This window comes from Tamandua tetradactyla, chromosome 22, assembly GCF_023851605.1.
Source record: "Tamandua tetradactyla isolate mTamTet1 chromosome 22, mTamTet1.pri, whole genome shotgun sequence".
In the NCBI taxonomy this organism is placed as follows: Eukaryota; Metazoa; Chordata; class Mammalia; order Pilosa; family Myrmecophagidae; genus Tamandua; species Tamandua tetradactyla.
In genome coordinates this window covers 15691974-15710854 of record NC_135348.1, presented here as the reverse complement: position 1 = coordinate 15710854, position 18881 = coordinate 15691974, and the positions used below count along the sequence as shown (strand labels likewise).

The 18881-nt window shown below is 38.2% G+C and overlaps 1 protein-coding gene across 3 annotated transcripts in view; it reads right to left on the bottom strand.

The window, feature by feature from the left end:
* Positions 1-18881, bottom strand: part of GATB (glutamyl-tRNA amidotransferase subunit B) — a 101493-nt gene that overhangs the window by 34239 nt on the left and 48373 nt on the right. For 2 of the 3 annotated variants that reach the window (XM_077139817.1, XM_077139816.1), the window contains exons 6-8: positions 4308-4421; positions 1427-1511; positions 266-310 (exon numbers count right to left, since the gene is read on the bottom strand). In XM_077139817.1, the coding sequence (XP_076995932.1) occupies positions 266-310; positions 1427-1511; positions 4308-4421 (244 nt within the window). The remainder of the gene's footprint in view (positions 1-265; positions 311-1426; positions 1512-4307; positions 4422-18881) is intronic. The other variant, XM_077139818.1, reaches the window with a different exon arrangement.

Here is an 18881-nt window from a genome sequence, read left to right as displayed (position 1 = left end):
CTCTGACATGGAAGTGAGTGAACAGGCATTTTCTAACAACTGGATCCAATCCAGCAAACCACTCTGAGGCTACCAACTTCAAGGAACTGTTACTTCTCTCAGTACACCCATTAAGTAGAGAGTCTAAATTTTTCATCACGCAATAACAACAAATAGAAGTGACTCCTAAAAGCTAGCCAGGATCATTATGTTGATCTTTCAGCAGATTTGAAATGTACCCCTAATTCCAACATTGTAATGGTATTCTGAAAAGAGGAGGACCTACCTGTAGTCTTGTTTTCCTTCTTTGTCTCTCATTGGCACGGTGCACCTGAAATAGTTAAATGAGAACAAATTAAAGACACATTGCACACAACAGGGACCAGCATACATGCAGAGGGGTTTCCCCTGCCTGTAAAGGACACAGGCACACTCAAGTTGTTCAGCCTTCCAAGGGGGATACTTATATGAATACATTTAAAAAATAATAAATGTATTATTCTTTAGGAAAGGAAAGAGAAATGTCTGAAATTGAAAACAAGAAAAGGAAAATTGCCTCAATGCTTCCAGGTTTTAATCAGATGAAACTGGAGCCTTTCAAGCTGTATTCAGTCTTCTGCTAAAAGCATAAAATCTTCAAAATTCAGAGTCAGAACATTAGGGTCAAAGTTATTTAAACAAACAAAAAAGGTATCTCTATAACCACGCCTTAGCTCTCTTCTACCTCTCGCTTAAGCTGGTAGAGGTCTAATAGATAATTTAAGAAATAAAAATTTTTGCAGCAAAACAGGCAAACTAGATTGTAATGGTTTTTTGTTTGTTTGTTTTCAGGTAGATTCTCTGGTACTAGAGAAAATTTAATAAAGATTGAAGCTTTGCCTACATTCAGGGAACTCATAAGATCCCTAAGGCAGATTCTCTGCTAATTAAGCCCAAATATATAAAGAGTTTTTCATGCTCTCACCATATTAATAGAGCTGGTTTGCCATTTCAACTCTCTGATGTTGAATACGGGCTCGAGGACCTGGAAGGGTTTCCCACACTCATCACATTCATAACGTGTCTCACCTATGTGGAGTCTCTGCCGCTGAATGAGATCTATGCACCTACTGAAATATTTCCCCCATTCTTTACACTCATAGGGGTTCACTCCTGTATGTACTCTACAATGTCAGATAAGATGTGAGCAAGAGAAGCTTCAGAATCAAAGACTAAGCACTTAGAGACAGATGAGACCTCTCCACATCCCTGGAGGGTACATTATAGGCCAGTAGGAGACAGTATTTTCCTAACTTTACTAATACAGACTGCGAAGTACAGAGAAGCTCAGTTTCTTCTTTACGTCCAGGGCTTCTCTGTGGTGAAGCCCAGGCTGGAGCCCCGGCCCCTCTGGCCCCAGCTCCCCCCGACCCCCATGGCCTCATGATTCTTCTCAAAGCAAACTCACCCCAGCCTGTAATCAAAGGAGCGCGTTTCATTCAGGATTTCACCTCCATTCTCAAGTTCATTGATTTGCCTCTGAATTTCATAGTCTAAGAAAAACACAGTAATTTAGAATCATATTTGGAAGTCTGATTATACCTTTCATCCAGTCAGGCAATAATTACAAATTTTTTTTCAATCTTTTAATCAGGAAGAGGATGTTTTATACTAACTCTTCTCTTACATGCTGTATTATCTTCTCACCACCATCATAGAATAATGATGCTGAAAAGGGCCTTAGGAATCCTCCCAGTTCTACTCCCTCATTTTTTCAGAAAACTCAAATTTGGAGAGATTAAACATCTTGGCTGGAATGAATATATAGGTTTACTGACCCCAGATCTAGGACTGTTGGCCATGGATTGGCTTTGAGGGGTTCTGTCTGTAAGGCCTGGCCCAGTAGCCTCTGGCTGGAAGGCCCCCACCTGAACTAAAACTAGTGCACATCCGGGCATACAGCTGTTCAAACTCAGCCAATCAGGACCTGGCGTGACAAACAAAGGACCCTCACTGCACACGGCCCATAGCTATGCTCACTGCACACGGCCTGTAGCTATGCCCACTGCACACCGCCAGTAGTTATGCCCCCCCACCCCCCACCTCCGGCCAAGGCCTGTAGCTATGCTCCCCCCGCCCTAAAGCGAGTGAAACTCCTAAGCTACCACAGGAGGCCTGGTGGGCATCGTCAGCACCCCCACTAGCTAGCCTACATCTAACCCCGCCGCTCCTGGGGGGGGGGGGGGGCGCGACTTCCCCAGCCCGCACCCTGAGCACCCGGACCCGGGAACCTCGCCCTGGGACAATAAAATTTTAAACTCGGACTCAGTTCCTCTGATTTTTCAGTCGGCTACCGTTTAAAAACATAACACTGTCACCTCCTGAAATTATATACAAATGTAGGTACTGGTATATATACATCTTTTGGAAAAAAGGGTCCACATTTCTCATTATATTTTCAAAGGGATCTATGACAAAATGATTAAGAATCACTGCTCCATGCCATCCACCCTCTGTCATAAAACAAGGCAGGGTATGATAATCAAAACATAACCGATTCCTAAGTTTTTTTGCAAAAATACCTTTAGCTTCCTCCTCAACTCCTCTACCCTACCATGCAACACTTTACCTAACCCAAGTCTAAACTCTTTTATCTGAGATGCTAAAAAGCAGCAAAGCAACACCAGAATATGTCATTTTCCCGTCTCACCCCGCACCCCCTCCACTGCTTTCTCTCTGATCGGCCTGAGATGCTGCCTAAAAGGCCTGCTATAGGGAGACCAATGCAGTGGAAAAATAGCAGGCCTGGAGAATTAAGCCCGTATAGCAAAGCTTTGGTTCTTGCAGCCTGAGTTAGACCAGAAGACCATCAAGCCTGGAATTCTGTCTGAGACTGTTGTTCACAGGACAAGAGAAGGGGTCCCCTTCATAACTAACCAGGGATGACTCTACCTAAAATCTTGTTGCTATTTTTTTTTTTACTTTACAATTATTATCTCTTAAAATTAGGAGTCCCAGAACACTTACTACCAACAAGGTAAAGTGGAATGTTACTCCCTTTGTTCCAAGCTTCTCCTTCTTAAATTTGGGCTATGAAGGGTTTGCTGTGACTTAAACCTTCCATAGCTTTAGAAATATGGATTGTGCCCCCTTTTAGAGACAGAAGAGTCTGCCTTCTTTAGTCTGTCTTCATACAGGAACTCTTCCCCTTCCCTTCCCAGAAGTGAGAGTCTTTAAACCATTTTAATGTCTTTTACCAGAAAATGTGTAGACTCAAGAGTGTCCTCATTGAGGCTGGCTGATCATTTCAAGGGAATCATGGGTTTATATGAGGCTAGAATCATCCTTCCTGCACCGTTTCTAACATTTTTCTTGGGAAGGCCAAAGAGTCCATTACACGTTTTGGCTACAGCAACACATTCAGCTTCCCTGTTCTCTGTGTACACTAGAAAGGGTGCTCTTTAAACTCTACCCCTCTTCTAGCTTTTTCTCCCTCTCTAGAGATCTTTGTTTAGACAAAATATTTTTAGACCTCTGAGATGTCCTCGCCTCAGATTCAGTAATCAACTTCTATGTGATGGCCCCAGATGCTTATCTTACTCAACTGTTCTACTTTAATTATTAGTATACAGTTATTATGTATTTATTAAATATTTAGCATCGCTGATGATCCAATAAGACCAATACTTGATTACACAAGCCCATGTAGTCCTTTAGTAGAATGAGTAAAAAAACAGAAAAACATTGTCCAATTAGGCAATACAATGGCTGATCTATGATGAACTGATAACTTTTAAAAGCTCAGGCTGGTCAGAAAGAATGAGGTAAGTGGAAAAAGCTGGCCATTATATATTTCAGATCCTCCCATAAAGAGGGATGTCGTTCTCCTCCCCTTAAATCTTCTTTGAATGCAATCTGCTTTGAATAGAATGCTTTGGAAGCGACATCGTGGAAGTTTTAGAGTTCAGGCCTCAAGAGGCCTTGAGACTTCCACCTTCATTGTCCTGGAACACTTCAACTGCCAGATAAGAAAGCCCAGGGTAGACAAATGAATAAAGACAGACCATGTGGATGGAGAAACCGAGCAGATGGTCAGCACCAAGGCACAGACATATCAGTGAGGCCATCTCAGTCCCTTTAGTTTTATACAGCCGAATGAGTGAGCCCAGGCAAGAGACAAGACCTATCAGAAGAACTAATCAAGTCACAAATTGTGAAGACTAAATTGGTTATTATATTAAGTTTGGGGTAGTTTGTTACACAGCAATAGGCAACTGATATATGTAAAAAAAGTATGTTAAGAGTAAGAGCTGAAAAAAAAAAAAAAAAGAGTAAGAGCTGAAATTTACCTATTGCTTTAGCCAAGAACCTGGCGCTGTTGAGATTCTTCACTTCGGTTCGAACACCCAAAGGCTCTCCAGGATGATGCACAGATATATTGGCGTCCACTCTCAACTGGCCCTCTGGAAAGAGGGAAAAAAAATGACATCTCTTTAGAAATTCTTTGAAGCAACATGGTCTTCTTAAGGGAGGAGACTGTCCATGTAAGCACTATCTAACCCTACTTGTTGTTTAGTTATAGCTACCTAACTTCAGAGAAGGCACAGTTGGTTGTGAAATACACGGCTGGATATCCACTTAAGGAACTTATAGTCCCGAGTCATTTGGGGTGTGTACATGTATATATGTGTTTATACATGTTTGCACCTGTGCACATGCAGAACAGGGGGAAAATTTTAGATATACCAGTTGGGGCTCTAATTTCTTCTGTGCTAAAAAAGAGAAACTATGCTGTTAAAAATGGAGATTTACTCAGCAGTTTTACTCGGAAAGTTTTTTCAATGAGTCAGAGCTGGGATGGTAGGAAGCCCTCAGAAATGATTATCTGATAGCCCTACACTGCTCTCCAATGGAATGTGTATTTCTAACAGTGATTCTGGGAGATTTATAAGAGAGTCCTTGAGAATTTACAGCTCAAGGGCAAGAGCCAGAAACCTGGGCTTTTTCCCTCCTCCTTCCTCCAGGTACTGTAATAATCTCTTCCTTCAACAAACAACATTGTGAATCCTTCTTATACTGTAAGGATTTGCTGCAGCAGAAAGACACTGCCATTATGAAGTGGAGATTCTGCGGTGGGCTGACCCCATTCTGGAAGAACCTTCTCTGGCCCAGACAGTCCCTTCAGATTAGGAGCAAAACCCCCAAACAACCAGGTGATTTGTGGAGAGGACTGAGAGACTATGGAGGAAAAGAGAATGTAAAAACCCTAAGACAGATAGAGAGATGGAGATAACAAATAACCACATTTTGTAGTCTTTCAGTCTCTAAAATAGAGCAGCCAAAATTCTGTATTTTTATTTTCCTAGTTAGGCTTTCTTTAGAAATTTGCCTGATACGCCAGCTCAATTGTCTACTCCAAGGAACTTCTCCTGATTGCTCCAGGCAACAGGAATTCTTCCCTGTACACCCTGTACCTACATCTCTTTATGGCTACCACTTTACACCTTCCACCTCACTCTCTCCTACCAGCCACAATGGCCTTCAAACACACCCTAGCTCACCTCAGGCCATTTGTGCTTGGTGTTCCCTCTTAGAATTCACGTCCCCCAGATATTCACTTGGCTGCTAGTTAGATTTTACTTAAATTTAAAACAGTAATATGCCAAACATGAGTGTTCTGATGAGCCAAATAGAGAAATTCATTTTCTAAGATTTCACAGCAAAAATATAAGAAAAAAGCGTAAGTAAATTCCATGCCAAGAAGTGGTGAGACCCTTGGAACTGGTTTTCTGTCATTCCACCACTGCCGAGCTGTCAGGGTTCAATCCTCCACCATGCTCAGGACAGTGGATAGGCCTCTGCTTGCCCTTCTCTCCTCTTATTCCCTCAGCAAAAGGTAAAAGCTCACCCACCCTTACAACTCCACTGTCTCCTAGGCTGATGGCCAGGGAAGAGCGGTCTTTCAACTCAAAAATTATTCAAACTATATCTCCATCACTGGCTTATCAACATTTAATCCTGTAGCCACTTATTGTTTTTCCCCATCATATATTTAGCTTTATTTTAAAACCTATTTTTTTTTAAACTTTTCTTATTGTATAATATAACATACATGCAAAGCAAAGAAAGAAAAAAGCACGTTTTCAAAGCACTCTTTAACAAGTAGTTACAGGACACATCCCAGACTATATCATGGACCACCATACCACCATCTCTGATTTTTCCTTCTAGCTGCTCCAGAATATTGGAGGCTAGAAGGAATATGTATTTTTTTTATCATCACTTCTCTCTCTTTTGTGAAAAATAACATAAATGCAAAAAAAAAAAAAAACAATAAATCTCAAAGTACAGCCAACAATTAGTTGTAGAACAGATTTTAGAGGGTGGTATGGGTTACAGTTCCACAATTTTAGATTTTTACTCCTAGCTGCTCTAAAATACTGGAGACTAAAGGAAATATCAATACAGTGATTCAGCAATTATACTCGTTTGTTAACCCTACCTTCTCTGTATAGCTCCACCATCACCTTTGATCTTTCTATCCCACTCTTTAGGGGTATTTGGGCTATGCCCATTCTAACTTTTTCATGTTGGAAGGGGCTGTCAATAAAATGGGGTAGAGAAATAGAACTAGCTGATGTTCCGGAGAGGGCTGGCCCCTCCAGGTTTCAAGACTTCTCTGCTCCAGGGGCCCATCTGGAGGTTGTAAGTTTCTGGAAAATTACCATAGTGCATGGAACCTTTATAGAATCTTATATATTGCCCTAGGTGTTCTTTAGGATTAACTGGAATAGTTTTGGTTGGAATTCAGCAAGCCATGACAGGTAGCAATGTCTAACTGAAGCTTGCATCAAAGTGACCTCCAGAGTAGCTTCTCGACTCCATATGAATTCTCCCAGCCACTGATAATTTATTAGTTACACTTCTTTCCCCACTTTTGGTCAGGATGAATAGTTGATCCCATGGTGCCAGGGCCAAACTCATCCTTGGCTGTCATCTCCCATGCCACCAGGTATGGATGTCACATCCCATGTGAGAGGGGAGGGCAATGATTTCACTTGCAGAGTTGGGATTAGAGAGAGTGAGGCCACAACTGAGCAACAAAAGAGGTCCTCCAGAAGTAACTGTTAGCATACCTATAGGTAGGCTAAGTTTCTCCACTATTCACATAAGCTCCCACAACAGCAAGCCTCAAGATCAAGGGCCTGGCCCATTGATTTGGGCAATTTCAATGTCTGACACAGTATCAGAGGATTCCCTGATGGTAAAGTTTTTAACAGTTCCATATCTTTTCTTCCATCCCTCAAGGGACTCTGCCAATACTTTTTGATTATCTGCTTAATATAGTCTAGATTGGATCCGGGCATTACATTAAGCTATACAGGATCAAAGGCCCTCATTCCTACTCTGGGATCGCTTGAATTATTCAGAGAGCTATCCAGAAAGGTTGAGTTAGAAAATGTGCTACAAAAAAATCCAGGTTCTGGACAAAACTTCCCTTGGTCTTCCCTTGGTCTCAAGAGTAGGTGCAGTTCTAAAATATAGACAATGTCCTCCTCACCCCTGTGTTCTGAATCACCTCAATCCCAACCTGATCAGCTTCATTTTTATCTCTGAATACCAGGTTTTAGACATATATAAAACAGCCTCTCAAAATCCAGAAATAATAATTACCCCTTTGAACTAAATGTGTCTGCTACAAGAGCCCACAATCCAGGCCCTTTTTTCCACAAGCATTTTCTAATGGAGTCCATACAATAATTGTTCTTTCGTTTCTGGCCTACTTTGCCTCACCAAATGTCCCACATGTTCATTCACATCGTTGCATGCCTCATGACTTCATTTCCTTTTTGTAGCAGTACAACATTCGACCATATGTTTACACCATCGTTCACCAATCTACTTCTCAGTCAGTGCATCCTTCAGTCACCTGAATTCATTAGGCATCATGTATATCGCTCAAAGTCCACAGTCAATCAACACTCTCAATTTAAGGTAATTTCACTGTTCCCACGAGAAAGATAACCAATAAACACACCCTCACCAAATAGGAAATCCAAACCTCCCCTTAATTCTTGTCATGTAGCCACTTATTTTTAATCACCTTTTAGACAATCTGTGCCTATATGAATCTCAAGAAACCCGACTATTCCTGATATTATCAGACTCTTTTGCTTCTCTGTTTTCTTTGCCCTTTATCTCCAAACTGTCAACTAAAGGCTATACATTCTTCCTCCCAGACATCCCATTCCTCTCATCTGTCACTTCCTCTCCATTTCTACAGCTACCAGCCTTGCCTGAGGTCTCAGAACTCCATCTCAACACAGCAGACACCCTTGTCCAGTGTGGCTACCACTTTCATCCTGCTGCAGTGTACTTGTCATTATCGCAGTTCCTTACTCAGGACTATCAACAGCTCCTGTCAGATCATCTCATCTCTTCTGCCTGTGGCTCATGAGTCCTCATCTGGTCTCATCTCATCTCTTCTGCCTGGTCTCATGTCAGTGGACATGACCAACATTTTTCTATTATTCACTCCTTGAGAATGCTCTCTCCAATCAGGGGATCTTTCTCCATACAACTCCCTGTCCACCTGCTGGCTCCTGTACATTCTCTTTCTCAGTGATACTGTCCTTCATCTCTTCAATCTCTGCTCATCCCTCAAGGTCTCATATACATCTTACCACTAACTCTTGCTAGATACCTTTATCAATAAGCTAGCCTCCACTGCTGGCTCCTCTGAACTGTAAGAATATGCACAACCGACACCTTGGATTTTAGCACATGGTTACAGAGTATTTTAAATAAATCTTATCTTCAGGCATGGAAGGATGGCAGAGTAGGAAACACCCGGAAATCAGCCCTTCTACCAAAAACAACTATTGAACTGGCAGGAACTGTCTGAATCAATTATTTTGGCGTCTTGTTAAACACTTGCAGCATTCAGGGAAGATCTGGATGAAGAAGCTGGTATATTTTAATAAATGCTGGTGAATTTCATCTTCCTTGTTGCAGCTACTATCCTCTATCCCCCAACCATGTGGCAGGTGACCATGGCAACTGCAGCCAGTGTTGCTGGTGCAGGTTTCTGATACCACACTGGGCAATAAGGACCCTGTCTTCCAAAAATTCTGTGGTGCTGTGGTCTGACTGCTGATCACTGTTTTGATCACTGGAGGATGTGGCAAGAAGGATGGCCATTGCTTCAATACATCACAGGCAGAATGGCAGAGAAATCTTAAATAAACAGTACCTTTATTTTTCTCCTCTTTCTTTTCTTTCCCTGACTGGAAGCAAAAGTAGTATGGAGGGCGGGCCGCGGTGGCTCAGCGGGCAAAGTGCTTGCCTGCTATGCCGGAGGACCTCGGTTCGATTCCCGGCCCCAGCCCATGTAACAAAAAACGGAAAAACAAAATACAATAAAACAAGAAAATGTTTAAAGATGTTTCCCTTTCTTCCTTCCTTCCTTCCTTCTATCCTTCCTTCCTTCTCTCTGTCTTTCCTTTAAAAAAAAAAAAAAAAAAAAAAAAAAAAAAGTAGTATGGAAAAGTCACAAACTAATGGCTATCAATAAGAAATTAAAAAAAACAAACAAAGAGTAAAAAAGTGGTGGAAGAATAAGCTTTTCAGAGTTACAACAACTTAATAATCAGAAGATCTAGTTTTCAATTAAAAATTACAAAACACACTACGAAACAGGAAAGTATTGCCCATTCATAGGACGTAAAAAATATGACAGAAACCAACCGTGAGGTTAAAAGTATTAGTTTAACTGCCCAGAGTTTCCTAAATCAAGTGTCTTAAATATGTTCAATAACCTAAAGTAAAACATGGGCAAAGAACCACAGGGAATTTTTAAATCTTGTCTGAACATAATAAAGAGATAGATATTATAAAAAGGAAACAAACAGAAATTCTGGAGCTGAAAGGAATAATAATTGAAATGGAAGAAACACTAACGGGTTCAACATAAGATTTGAGCAGGCAGAAGAAAGGATAAGTGAACTTGAAGACAAGACAATGGGAATTACTAAGTGTGGGGAGCAGAAAGAAAAAAGAATGAAAAAAAAATATGAACAGTCTGAGGGACCTGTGGGACAACATAAAGCACAGCAGTATATGCATCATAAAAGTCCCAGAAAGACAAGAGAGAAAGAGAAGGAAAAACTATTTGAATAAAACTTTTAAATTTGATGAAAGAAATGAATATACACATCGAAGAAGCTCAATGAACTCCAAGCAGGATAAACTCAAGGAGATCCACACCAGGGCACATTATGGTGAAGTTGCCAAAGTCAAAGGCAAAGAGAGAATTCTGAAGCAGCAAAAGCAAAGTGACTTAAAACATATGAGATCCTCAAAAATATTAACAGCCAATTTTTCATCAGGAACTATGGAGGCCAGAAGGCAGAGAAAGGACATAATTAGAGTAAAGAAAAAAACTGTCATCCAAGAATTCTGTATCAGCAAAATTATCCTTCAAGAATGAAGAAGAGGGGGATGCAAGGACTGTTCGGTGGCAGAATTCTTGCCTGCCAAGTGGGAGACCTGGGTTTGATTCCTGGCCCATGCACTTAGCAAACAAACAAGCAAGCAAGCAAACAAACAAAAATTCCAACACATGGTACTTCAATAAGGGGATACCCACATGGGAAAAGAATGAAATGTGACCCATACCATACAGCATCCAAAGAAAAAAAGAATGAAGGAGAAATTAAGACATTTATAGATAAATAAAAGCTGAAGGAGTTTATTACCAGAAGACCTGCCCTATAAGATATGCTACAAGGATTCCTCCAGACTGAAATAGAAGGAAACTAGATAGTAACTCAAAACATAAGGAGAAATAAAGAAGACTGGTAAAGTTAACTACATTGGTATATATAAAATCTTGTATTATTGTACTTTTGGTTTGTAACTCCTTTTTCCCCCTTTATGACATAAAAGGCAAATGTGAAAAACAATAATAAAATATATGTTAAAGGGCATACAATGTATAAAGATGTCCTCTGAGACAATAATATTATACAGAGAGAGTGATGGAGATGTATAGGAGTAGAGCATTTGTACATGTCTGAAACTAAAGTTGGCATTATTCAAACTAGGTTGCTATTAGTTTAAGATATTTATTGTAATCACGAAGTTAACCACAAGGAAATAACTAAAGAACATGTAATAAAGGAAAGAAGAAGGGAATCAAAAAGGTACACTAGAAAAATCAACTAAATACATTAAAAAGGGAATCATGGAGTAATTGAGAGGAAAGATATACAAGACATACAGAAAACAGCTAAATGGTAGAAGTAAGTCCTTTCTTCTCAGTTATTACCTGAAATGTAGGATTGAACTCTTCTATAATGGGCAGAGATTGGCAGATTGGGTGAAAAACCATGGTCCATTTATATGCTGTCTACAGCAGATTCACTTTAGATAAAAAACACAAAGAAGAAGTTGAAAATAATTGTATGGAAAAGGATCATCCATGCAATTAGAAGGTGAAAGAAAGCCATATAGTCAGAGAAAACAAGCCTCATGTCAAAAAGGGTTACCGGAGGCAAAGAAGGGCATTATATATCGATAAAAGGTTCAATCCACAAGGAGATAAAACAATTACAAAAACATAGCAACAGAGCCCCAAAACATATGAAGCATATATTAAAGAAGAAATAAATAGTTCTACAATAATAGAGATTTAAATATACCACTTTCAATAATTCACAGACTATCTAGACACAAGATTATAAGGAAACAGAGGCCATGCTCAGAGAAAATTTATAGCTATAAATACTTACATTAAAAAAGAAGACAGATCACAAATCAATAACCTAATTTCACACTGAGAGAAACTAGAAAAAAAAGAGCAAATTAAACCCAAAGTGAGCAGAAGGAAGGAAATATAAAGATGAGAGCAGAGATAAATGAAACTGAGATGAGAAAAAATGGAGAGAATCAACAAAATCAAAAGCTGGTTCTTTGAAAAGATCAATAAAGTTGGCAAACCTTTCACTAGACTGACAAGAAAAAAAAGAAAAAGCACACATAACTAAATCAGGAATAAAAGCAGGGACATTAACACACCAACCTTACAGAAAGAAAAAGGATTATAAGAGAATACTAAGAACAATTGTATGCCAACAAATCAGATAACCTATTGAAATGGATAAGTTCCTAGAAACATACACATTACTTAAACTGACTCAAGAAGAAATAAACAATCACAACAAACTATAACAAACAAAGACATTGAATCCGTAATTAAAAACATTTGAACAAAGAAAGTTCAGGACCAGATACCTTCACTACTGAATGCTACTAAGCATTTAAAGAAGGCTTAATACAAATGCTTCTCAAATTCTTTCAAAAAATGGAAGCGGTAACCCTTGTCAATTCATTTTATGAGGTGCGAATTGCCTGGTAGCAAAGCTAGATAAAGACAGCATGAAAAAAGGAAATTACAGACCAGTAACCCTCATGAATACAGATGTAGAAACTCTCAACAAAACATGGGCAAACCAAATCCAACCATATATTAAAATATACTTGCATATTATATATACAATTATATATAAACACGATATTATACACCATGGCCAAATTAGGATCCTATTTCAGGAATCAAAGGTGACTAAACATAAGAACACCAATGTAAAACACGACATTGAGAATGAAGGATAGAAACCACATACTAATTTCATTGATGCAGAAAAGGAAAAGGTATTTGACAAAATCCAACATCCATTATTGATACAAACACTCAGAAAACTAGGAATAAAAGGGAAGTTTCTCAACAAGATAAAGGGCATTTATGGGGAAAAAAAAAAGCACAGCAAATACCACACTTCATAGTGAAAGACTGAAAACTTTCCCTCTAAGATTAAGACAAGAATGCCCACTGTCAGCACTATTATTCAACATTGTGCTACAAGTTCTAGCTACAGCAATCAGGCAGGACAAAGATAAAAAAGGCATCCAAATTGGAAAGGAAGAAGTAAAACTTTCATTATTCGCAGTTGACATGATACTATACTTGGATAATCCTGAAAAATCTACAACAAAGTTACTTGAGCTAATAAACAAATTCAGCAAGGCGGCAGGATATAAAATTAATGTCCAAAAATCTGTTAACGTTTCTATACACAAGCAATGACCTAACTGAGGAATCAGTTAAGGAAAAAATTTCATTCAAAATAGCAACTAAAAAAATCAAGTACTTAGGGATGAACTTAACTAGGCACGTAAAAGACTTGCACATAGGAAACTAAGTAACACTGCTAAAAGAAATCAAAGAAGATCTAAATACGTGGAAAGAAATTCCCTGCTCATGGATAGGCAAGTTAAATATAGTTAAGATGTCAATTCTACCCAAACTGATTTGCAGATTCAATGCAGTACCAATCAAAATTCTAACAACCTACCTTGAAGACTTGGAAAAGCTAGTTATCAAATTCATCTGGAAGGGAAAGAGTCCCAGAATAGCTAAAAGCATCCTAAAAAAAGAAGAATGAATTAGGAGGATTAACACTTTCTGACTTTAAAACTTATTATAAAGCCACAGCAGTCAAAACAGCATGGTACTGGCACAAAGATAGAAGCACTGACCAATGGAATCAAATAATTCAGGGGTAAGGAAGATATCGTCTATATTTTAGAACCACACCTACTCTTTGAGACCAAAGGAAGTTATTTTGTTTGGAACCTACATTTTCTTTAGCACATAATCTAATCAACCTGTTCGGATAGATCATTTGAACAACTGAAATGCAAGGAGCCCAGAATAAGAATGAGGGCCTTTAATCCTGTATAGCTTAATGTAATGCCTGGATATATCCTAGAATATGGTAAACAGATAATCAAAAAGTATTGGCAAAGTCACTTAAGGGATGGGAGAAAAAATATGGAATTATTAAACTTAGGGATACCCAAATCAATAGGTCAAGCCCTTGATCTTGAGGCTCACTCTTCTGAAGCTTATGTAGGTAGTACAGAAGCTGAGCCTACCTATAGGCATGCCTAAGAGTTACTTCTGGAGGACCTCTTTTGTTGCTCAGATGTGGCCTCAGTCTCTCTAAGCCCAACTCTGCAAGTGAAATCATTGCCCTCTCCCCTACATGGGACATGACATCCAGGGGTGAAAGTCTCCCTGGTAGCATGGGGGATGACTTCCAGGGATAAGTCTGGCCCTGGTACCATGGAATCAACAAATCCATCCTGACCAAAAGGGGGACAAGAGTAACTAATAAAATATCAGTGGCAGAGAGAGTTCAAATAGAGTCGAGAGGCTACTCTGGAATTTACTCTTACACAACAGTTAGACATTGCTACCTATCATAACTTTCCAAACCCCAATCAAAACCATTCCAGTCAATCCTAAAGAGCACCTAGGGCAATATATAAAAGTCTACAAAGGCTCCAAGCACTATGGTAACTTTCCAGAAACCTACAACCTCCAGATGGGCTCCTGGACCAGAGAAGTCCTGAAACCTCGAGGGCCCAACCTCTGCAGAACATCAGCTAGTTCTATCTCCCTACCCCACATTAATGACAGCCCCTTCCAACATGAAAAAGTTAGAATGGACATATTCCAAATACCCCTAAAGACAGGGATAGAAAGATCAAAGGTGACGGTGGAGTTATACAGAGAAGACAGGGGTTAACAAACACATATGATTGCTGAATCTTTAAACTGATATTTCTTTTAGTCTTCAGTACCTTAGAGTAACTGGAAGTAAAAACCTAAAATTATGGAGTTGTAGACCTTACCAAACTCTGAAATTTGTTCTACAACTAATTGTTGTGCTGTGGTTTGAAATTTTTGCTTTTTAGTATTTTTCACAAAAAAGAAAAAAAAGTCTATTGTGATGATAAAAAAATATTTATTTCTTCTAGCATCCTATATTCTGGAGCAGCTAGAAAGAAAAATCTGAGAGGATGGTATGGTAGCCCATGACAAACTCTGGGATCTGTCATGTAACTAATTGTTGAAGAGTGTTCTGAAAACTATTTCTTTTTTCTTTCTTTGTTTTGTATATATATATGTTATATAGTAAAAAAGTAAAAATAAAAATAAAAAGGCATCCAAATTGTTAAGAAGTAAAACAATCCCTATTTGCATATGATAGGATCATTTATATAGAAAATCTGAAGGAATCCACAAGAAAGCTACTAGAGCTAATAAATGAATTCAGCAAAGTTACAGGGGTAAAGTTCAATACCCTCAAATCAGTTGTGTTTCTATTATACCAGTAATGAATAATCTGAAAGGAAATTAAGGAAGCAATTCTATTTACAAAAGCATCTAAACAAATAAAAATAAATAAAGCCTAGAAATAAATTTAACTGAGGAGGTAAAAGTCTTGTACACTGTAGACTATAAATAAACACTGCTGAAAGAAATTAAAGATAAACTAAAAAAATATAAACACAGTCCATCAGTCCATGCTCATGGATTGGGGGATTTAATACTGTTAAGATGTCAATACTAGCTTAATTGATCTACAAATTCAATGCAATCCCTACCAAAATTCCAGAATCCTTTTTTGTGTAAAGGGAAAAGTTGATCCTCAAATTCATATGGAATTGCAAAGGGCCCCAAATAACCAAAATGATCCTGAAAAAGAAACAAAGCAGGAGTACTCAAACTTCCTGATTTCAAAACTTAGTACCTAAGCTACAATAATTAAAACAGTAGGGGTACTGGCATAAGGACAGATACATGGACCAATGGAATAGAATTGAGAGTCTAGAAATAAACCCTCAAATCTGAGGCCAGTTGATTTTGACAACTGCACCAAGTCATTCAATGCGGAAAATATACTTTGTTAAATAAGTGGTGCTGAGACAACAGAAATCCACATGCAAAAGAATGAATTCAACTCCTATCTCTTATCATATACAAAAATTAATTCAAAATGGATCAATGACCGGGCAGGCCACAGTGGCTCAGCAGGTAAGAGTGCTTACCTGCCATGCCCAAGGACCCAGGTTCGTTTCCCAGTGCCTGCCCATGAAAAAAAAAAAGGATCAATGACCAAAATATAAGAGCTAAAACTATAAAAAATCTTAGAAGTAAATATAAGAAATAACTATAAGATCTTGTAGTAGGATATGAATTCTTATATTTTATACAAAACTAAATAATAAATTGAAAAATGAGCCAACAAAAGAAAAACAAGTAAATCAGACTTTATAAAAACTAAAAACTTTTGTGCATTAAAGGACATTTACCAAGAAAGTGAACAGACAACCTACAAAATGGTCATCAGTCATTAGAGAAATGCAAATTAGTCATTAGAGAAATGCAAATCAAAAACTACAATAAGATACCACTTCACAACCATTATTATTAAATATAGAAAAACAAGTGTTGGAGAGGATGTGAAGAAACAGGAACTCTTCTACACTGGTAGGAATGTACAATGGTACAACCACTAAGGAAAACAGTCTGGCAGCTCCTCAGAAACTTAATATAGAATTACCATATTACCTGTAATCCCATTTCTAGGTATATACCCAAAGGAACTGAAAGCAGGAACTCAAACAGATATTATACACTGATGTTCACAGCAGCATTATTCACAAGAGCCAAAAGGTGGAAGCAACCCAAGTATCCAACAACAGATGGATGGATAAACAAAATTTATATATAAGCAATAGAACATTATTCAGCTGTAAAAGAAGGAATGAAGCTCTGATACATGCCACAACCTTGAAGACTTCAGGTTGAATGAAATAATCCAGACACTAATAAGCAAATTCATAGAGACAGAAAGCAGAATAGTGGTTGTCAGAGGCTGGAGGTGAAGAGAATGAGGAGTTACTGCTTATTGGTATACAAGTTTCTGTTTGGGATGATGAAAATGTTCCGGAAGTAGATAGTGGTGAAAATGTCAGTGTAGTTAATGTCACAAAATTGTACACTTAAAAATGGTTAAAATGATGTTTATGTTAGTATATTTTACCACAATGAAAAGATAAAGAAAAAAAAGAGAGAGAGAAAAAAAACACCTAGAATGAAAGGCCCCAGAGAACTGGACCCAGGTTTTTAATCCCCACCCCTTTTGCCTTCTCACTCTCATTTATCTCCGTTCTCCCACGATAGTCATTAATATCTCTTTCTCAGTATTCTCTCTGACATATACACATGTAGTAGGATTCTATTAAAAAAAAACGAAAAACGAAAAACCTACACCCTTAAACCCAATTCTCGCTCTAGCAGTTATTCAGCTATATTCTCTGTTTCTCTTTTCAACAAATTTTCTCAAAGAATTTGCGTGTGTATGTTGCACATATTAGCTCTGCTATCTCACCCACTACAGTCTGGCATCTATCCCCACCTCTCTAAGTTGTCCTCATCAAAGTCACCAGCCACCTTCTCATTGCCAAATCCAAAGGACACATTTTGTCTTCATCTTACTTGACACTTCAGCAGCATGTGACTTATCAACTAATCCTTTCTTGAAATAGTTTCCTCTCTCAGTTTCTGTGATCTGTCACTCTCTTGGTTTTCCTCCTACCTCCCTGACACTCTATTTCTGATTCTCTCTTATGTAAACTGAGGACCCTCTTCTTTTTTTTTTTTTTTGATAGTTAGCAGTTCTTTATTTATTTATTTTTTTTTCAATTTTTTTATTAATCAAAAAAAGAAAAGAAATTAACACAACATTTAGAAATCATTCCATTCTACAAATGCACTCAGTAATTCTTAGTATCATCACATAGATGTATGATCATCATTTCTTAGTACATTTGTATCGATTTAGGAAAAGAACTAGCAAAACAGCAGAAAAAGATATAGAATGTTAATATAGAGAAGAGAATTAAAATAATAATACTAATAATATATATATATATAAAGGAAAAAGAAAAAACAAAAACAAAAGATACAAACACACAAACAAACAAACAAAAAAACATATTTCAGGTGCAGCTTCATTCAGTGTTCCAACCTAGTTACATTACACTTAGGTATTATTGTGCTGTCCATTTTTGAGTTTTTGTATCTAGTCCTGTTGCACAGTCTGTATCCCTTCAGCTCCAATTACCCATTATCTTACCCTGTTTCTAACTCCTGCTGGTCTCTGTTACCAATGATATATTCCAAGCTGATTCTCGAATGTCGGTTCACATCAGTGGGACCTTACAGTATTTGTCCTTTAGTTTTGGGCTAGACTCACTCAGCATAATGTTCTCTAGGTCCATCCATGTTATTACATGCTTCATAAGTTTAGTCTGTCTTAAAGCTGCATAATATTCCATCGTAGGTATACGCCACAGTTTGTTTAGCCACTCGTCTGTTGATGAACATTTTGGCTGTTTCCATCTCTTTGCAATTGTAGATAATGCTGCTATAAACACTGGTGTGCAAATGTCCGTCTGTGTCTTTGCCCTTAAGTCCTTTGAGTAGATACCTAGCAGTGGTATTGCTGGGTCGTAATCCATTCTGCCATTCTATGTCTTTTGATTGGGAAATTCAGTCCATTAACTTTTAGTATTATTACTGTTTGGATAATATTTTCCTCTACCATTTTGGCTTTTGTATTATATATATCATATCTGATTTTCCTTCTTTCTACACTTTACTCCATACCTCTCTCTTCTGTCTTTTCGGTTCTGACTCTAGTGCTCCCTTTAGTATTTCTTGCAGAGCTGGACTCTTGGTCACAAATTCTCTCAGTGACTTTTTGTCTATAAATGTTTTAATTTCTCCTTCATTTTTGAAGGACAATTTTGCTGGATATAGGAGTCTTGGTTGGCAGTTTTTCCCTTTTAGTAGTTTAAATATATCATCCCACTGTCTTCTAGCTTCCATGGTTTCTGCTAAGAAATCTACACATAGTCTTATTGGGTTTCCCTTGTATGTGACAGATTGTTTTTCTCTTGCTGCTTTCAAGATCCTCTCTTTCTCTTTGACCTCTGACATTCTA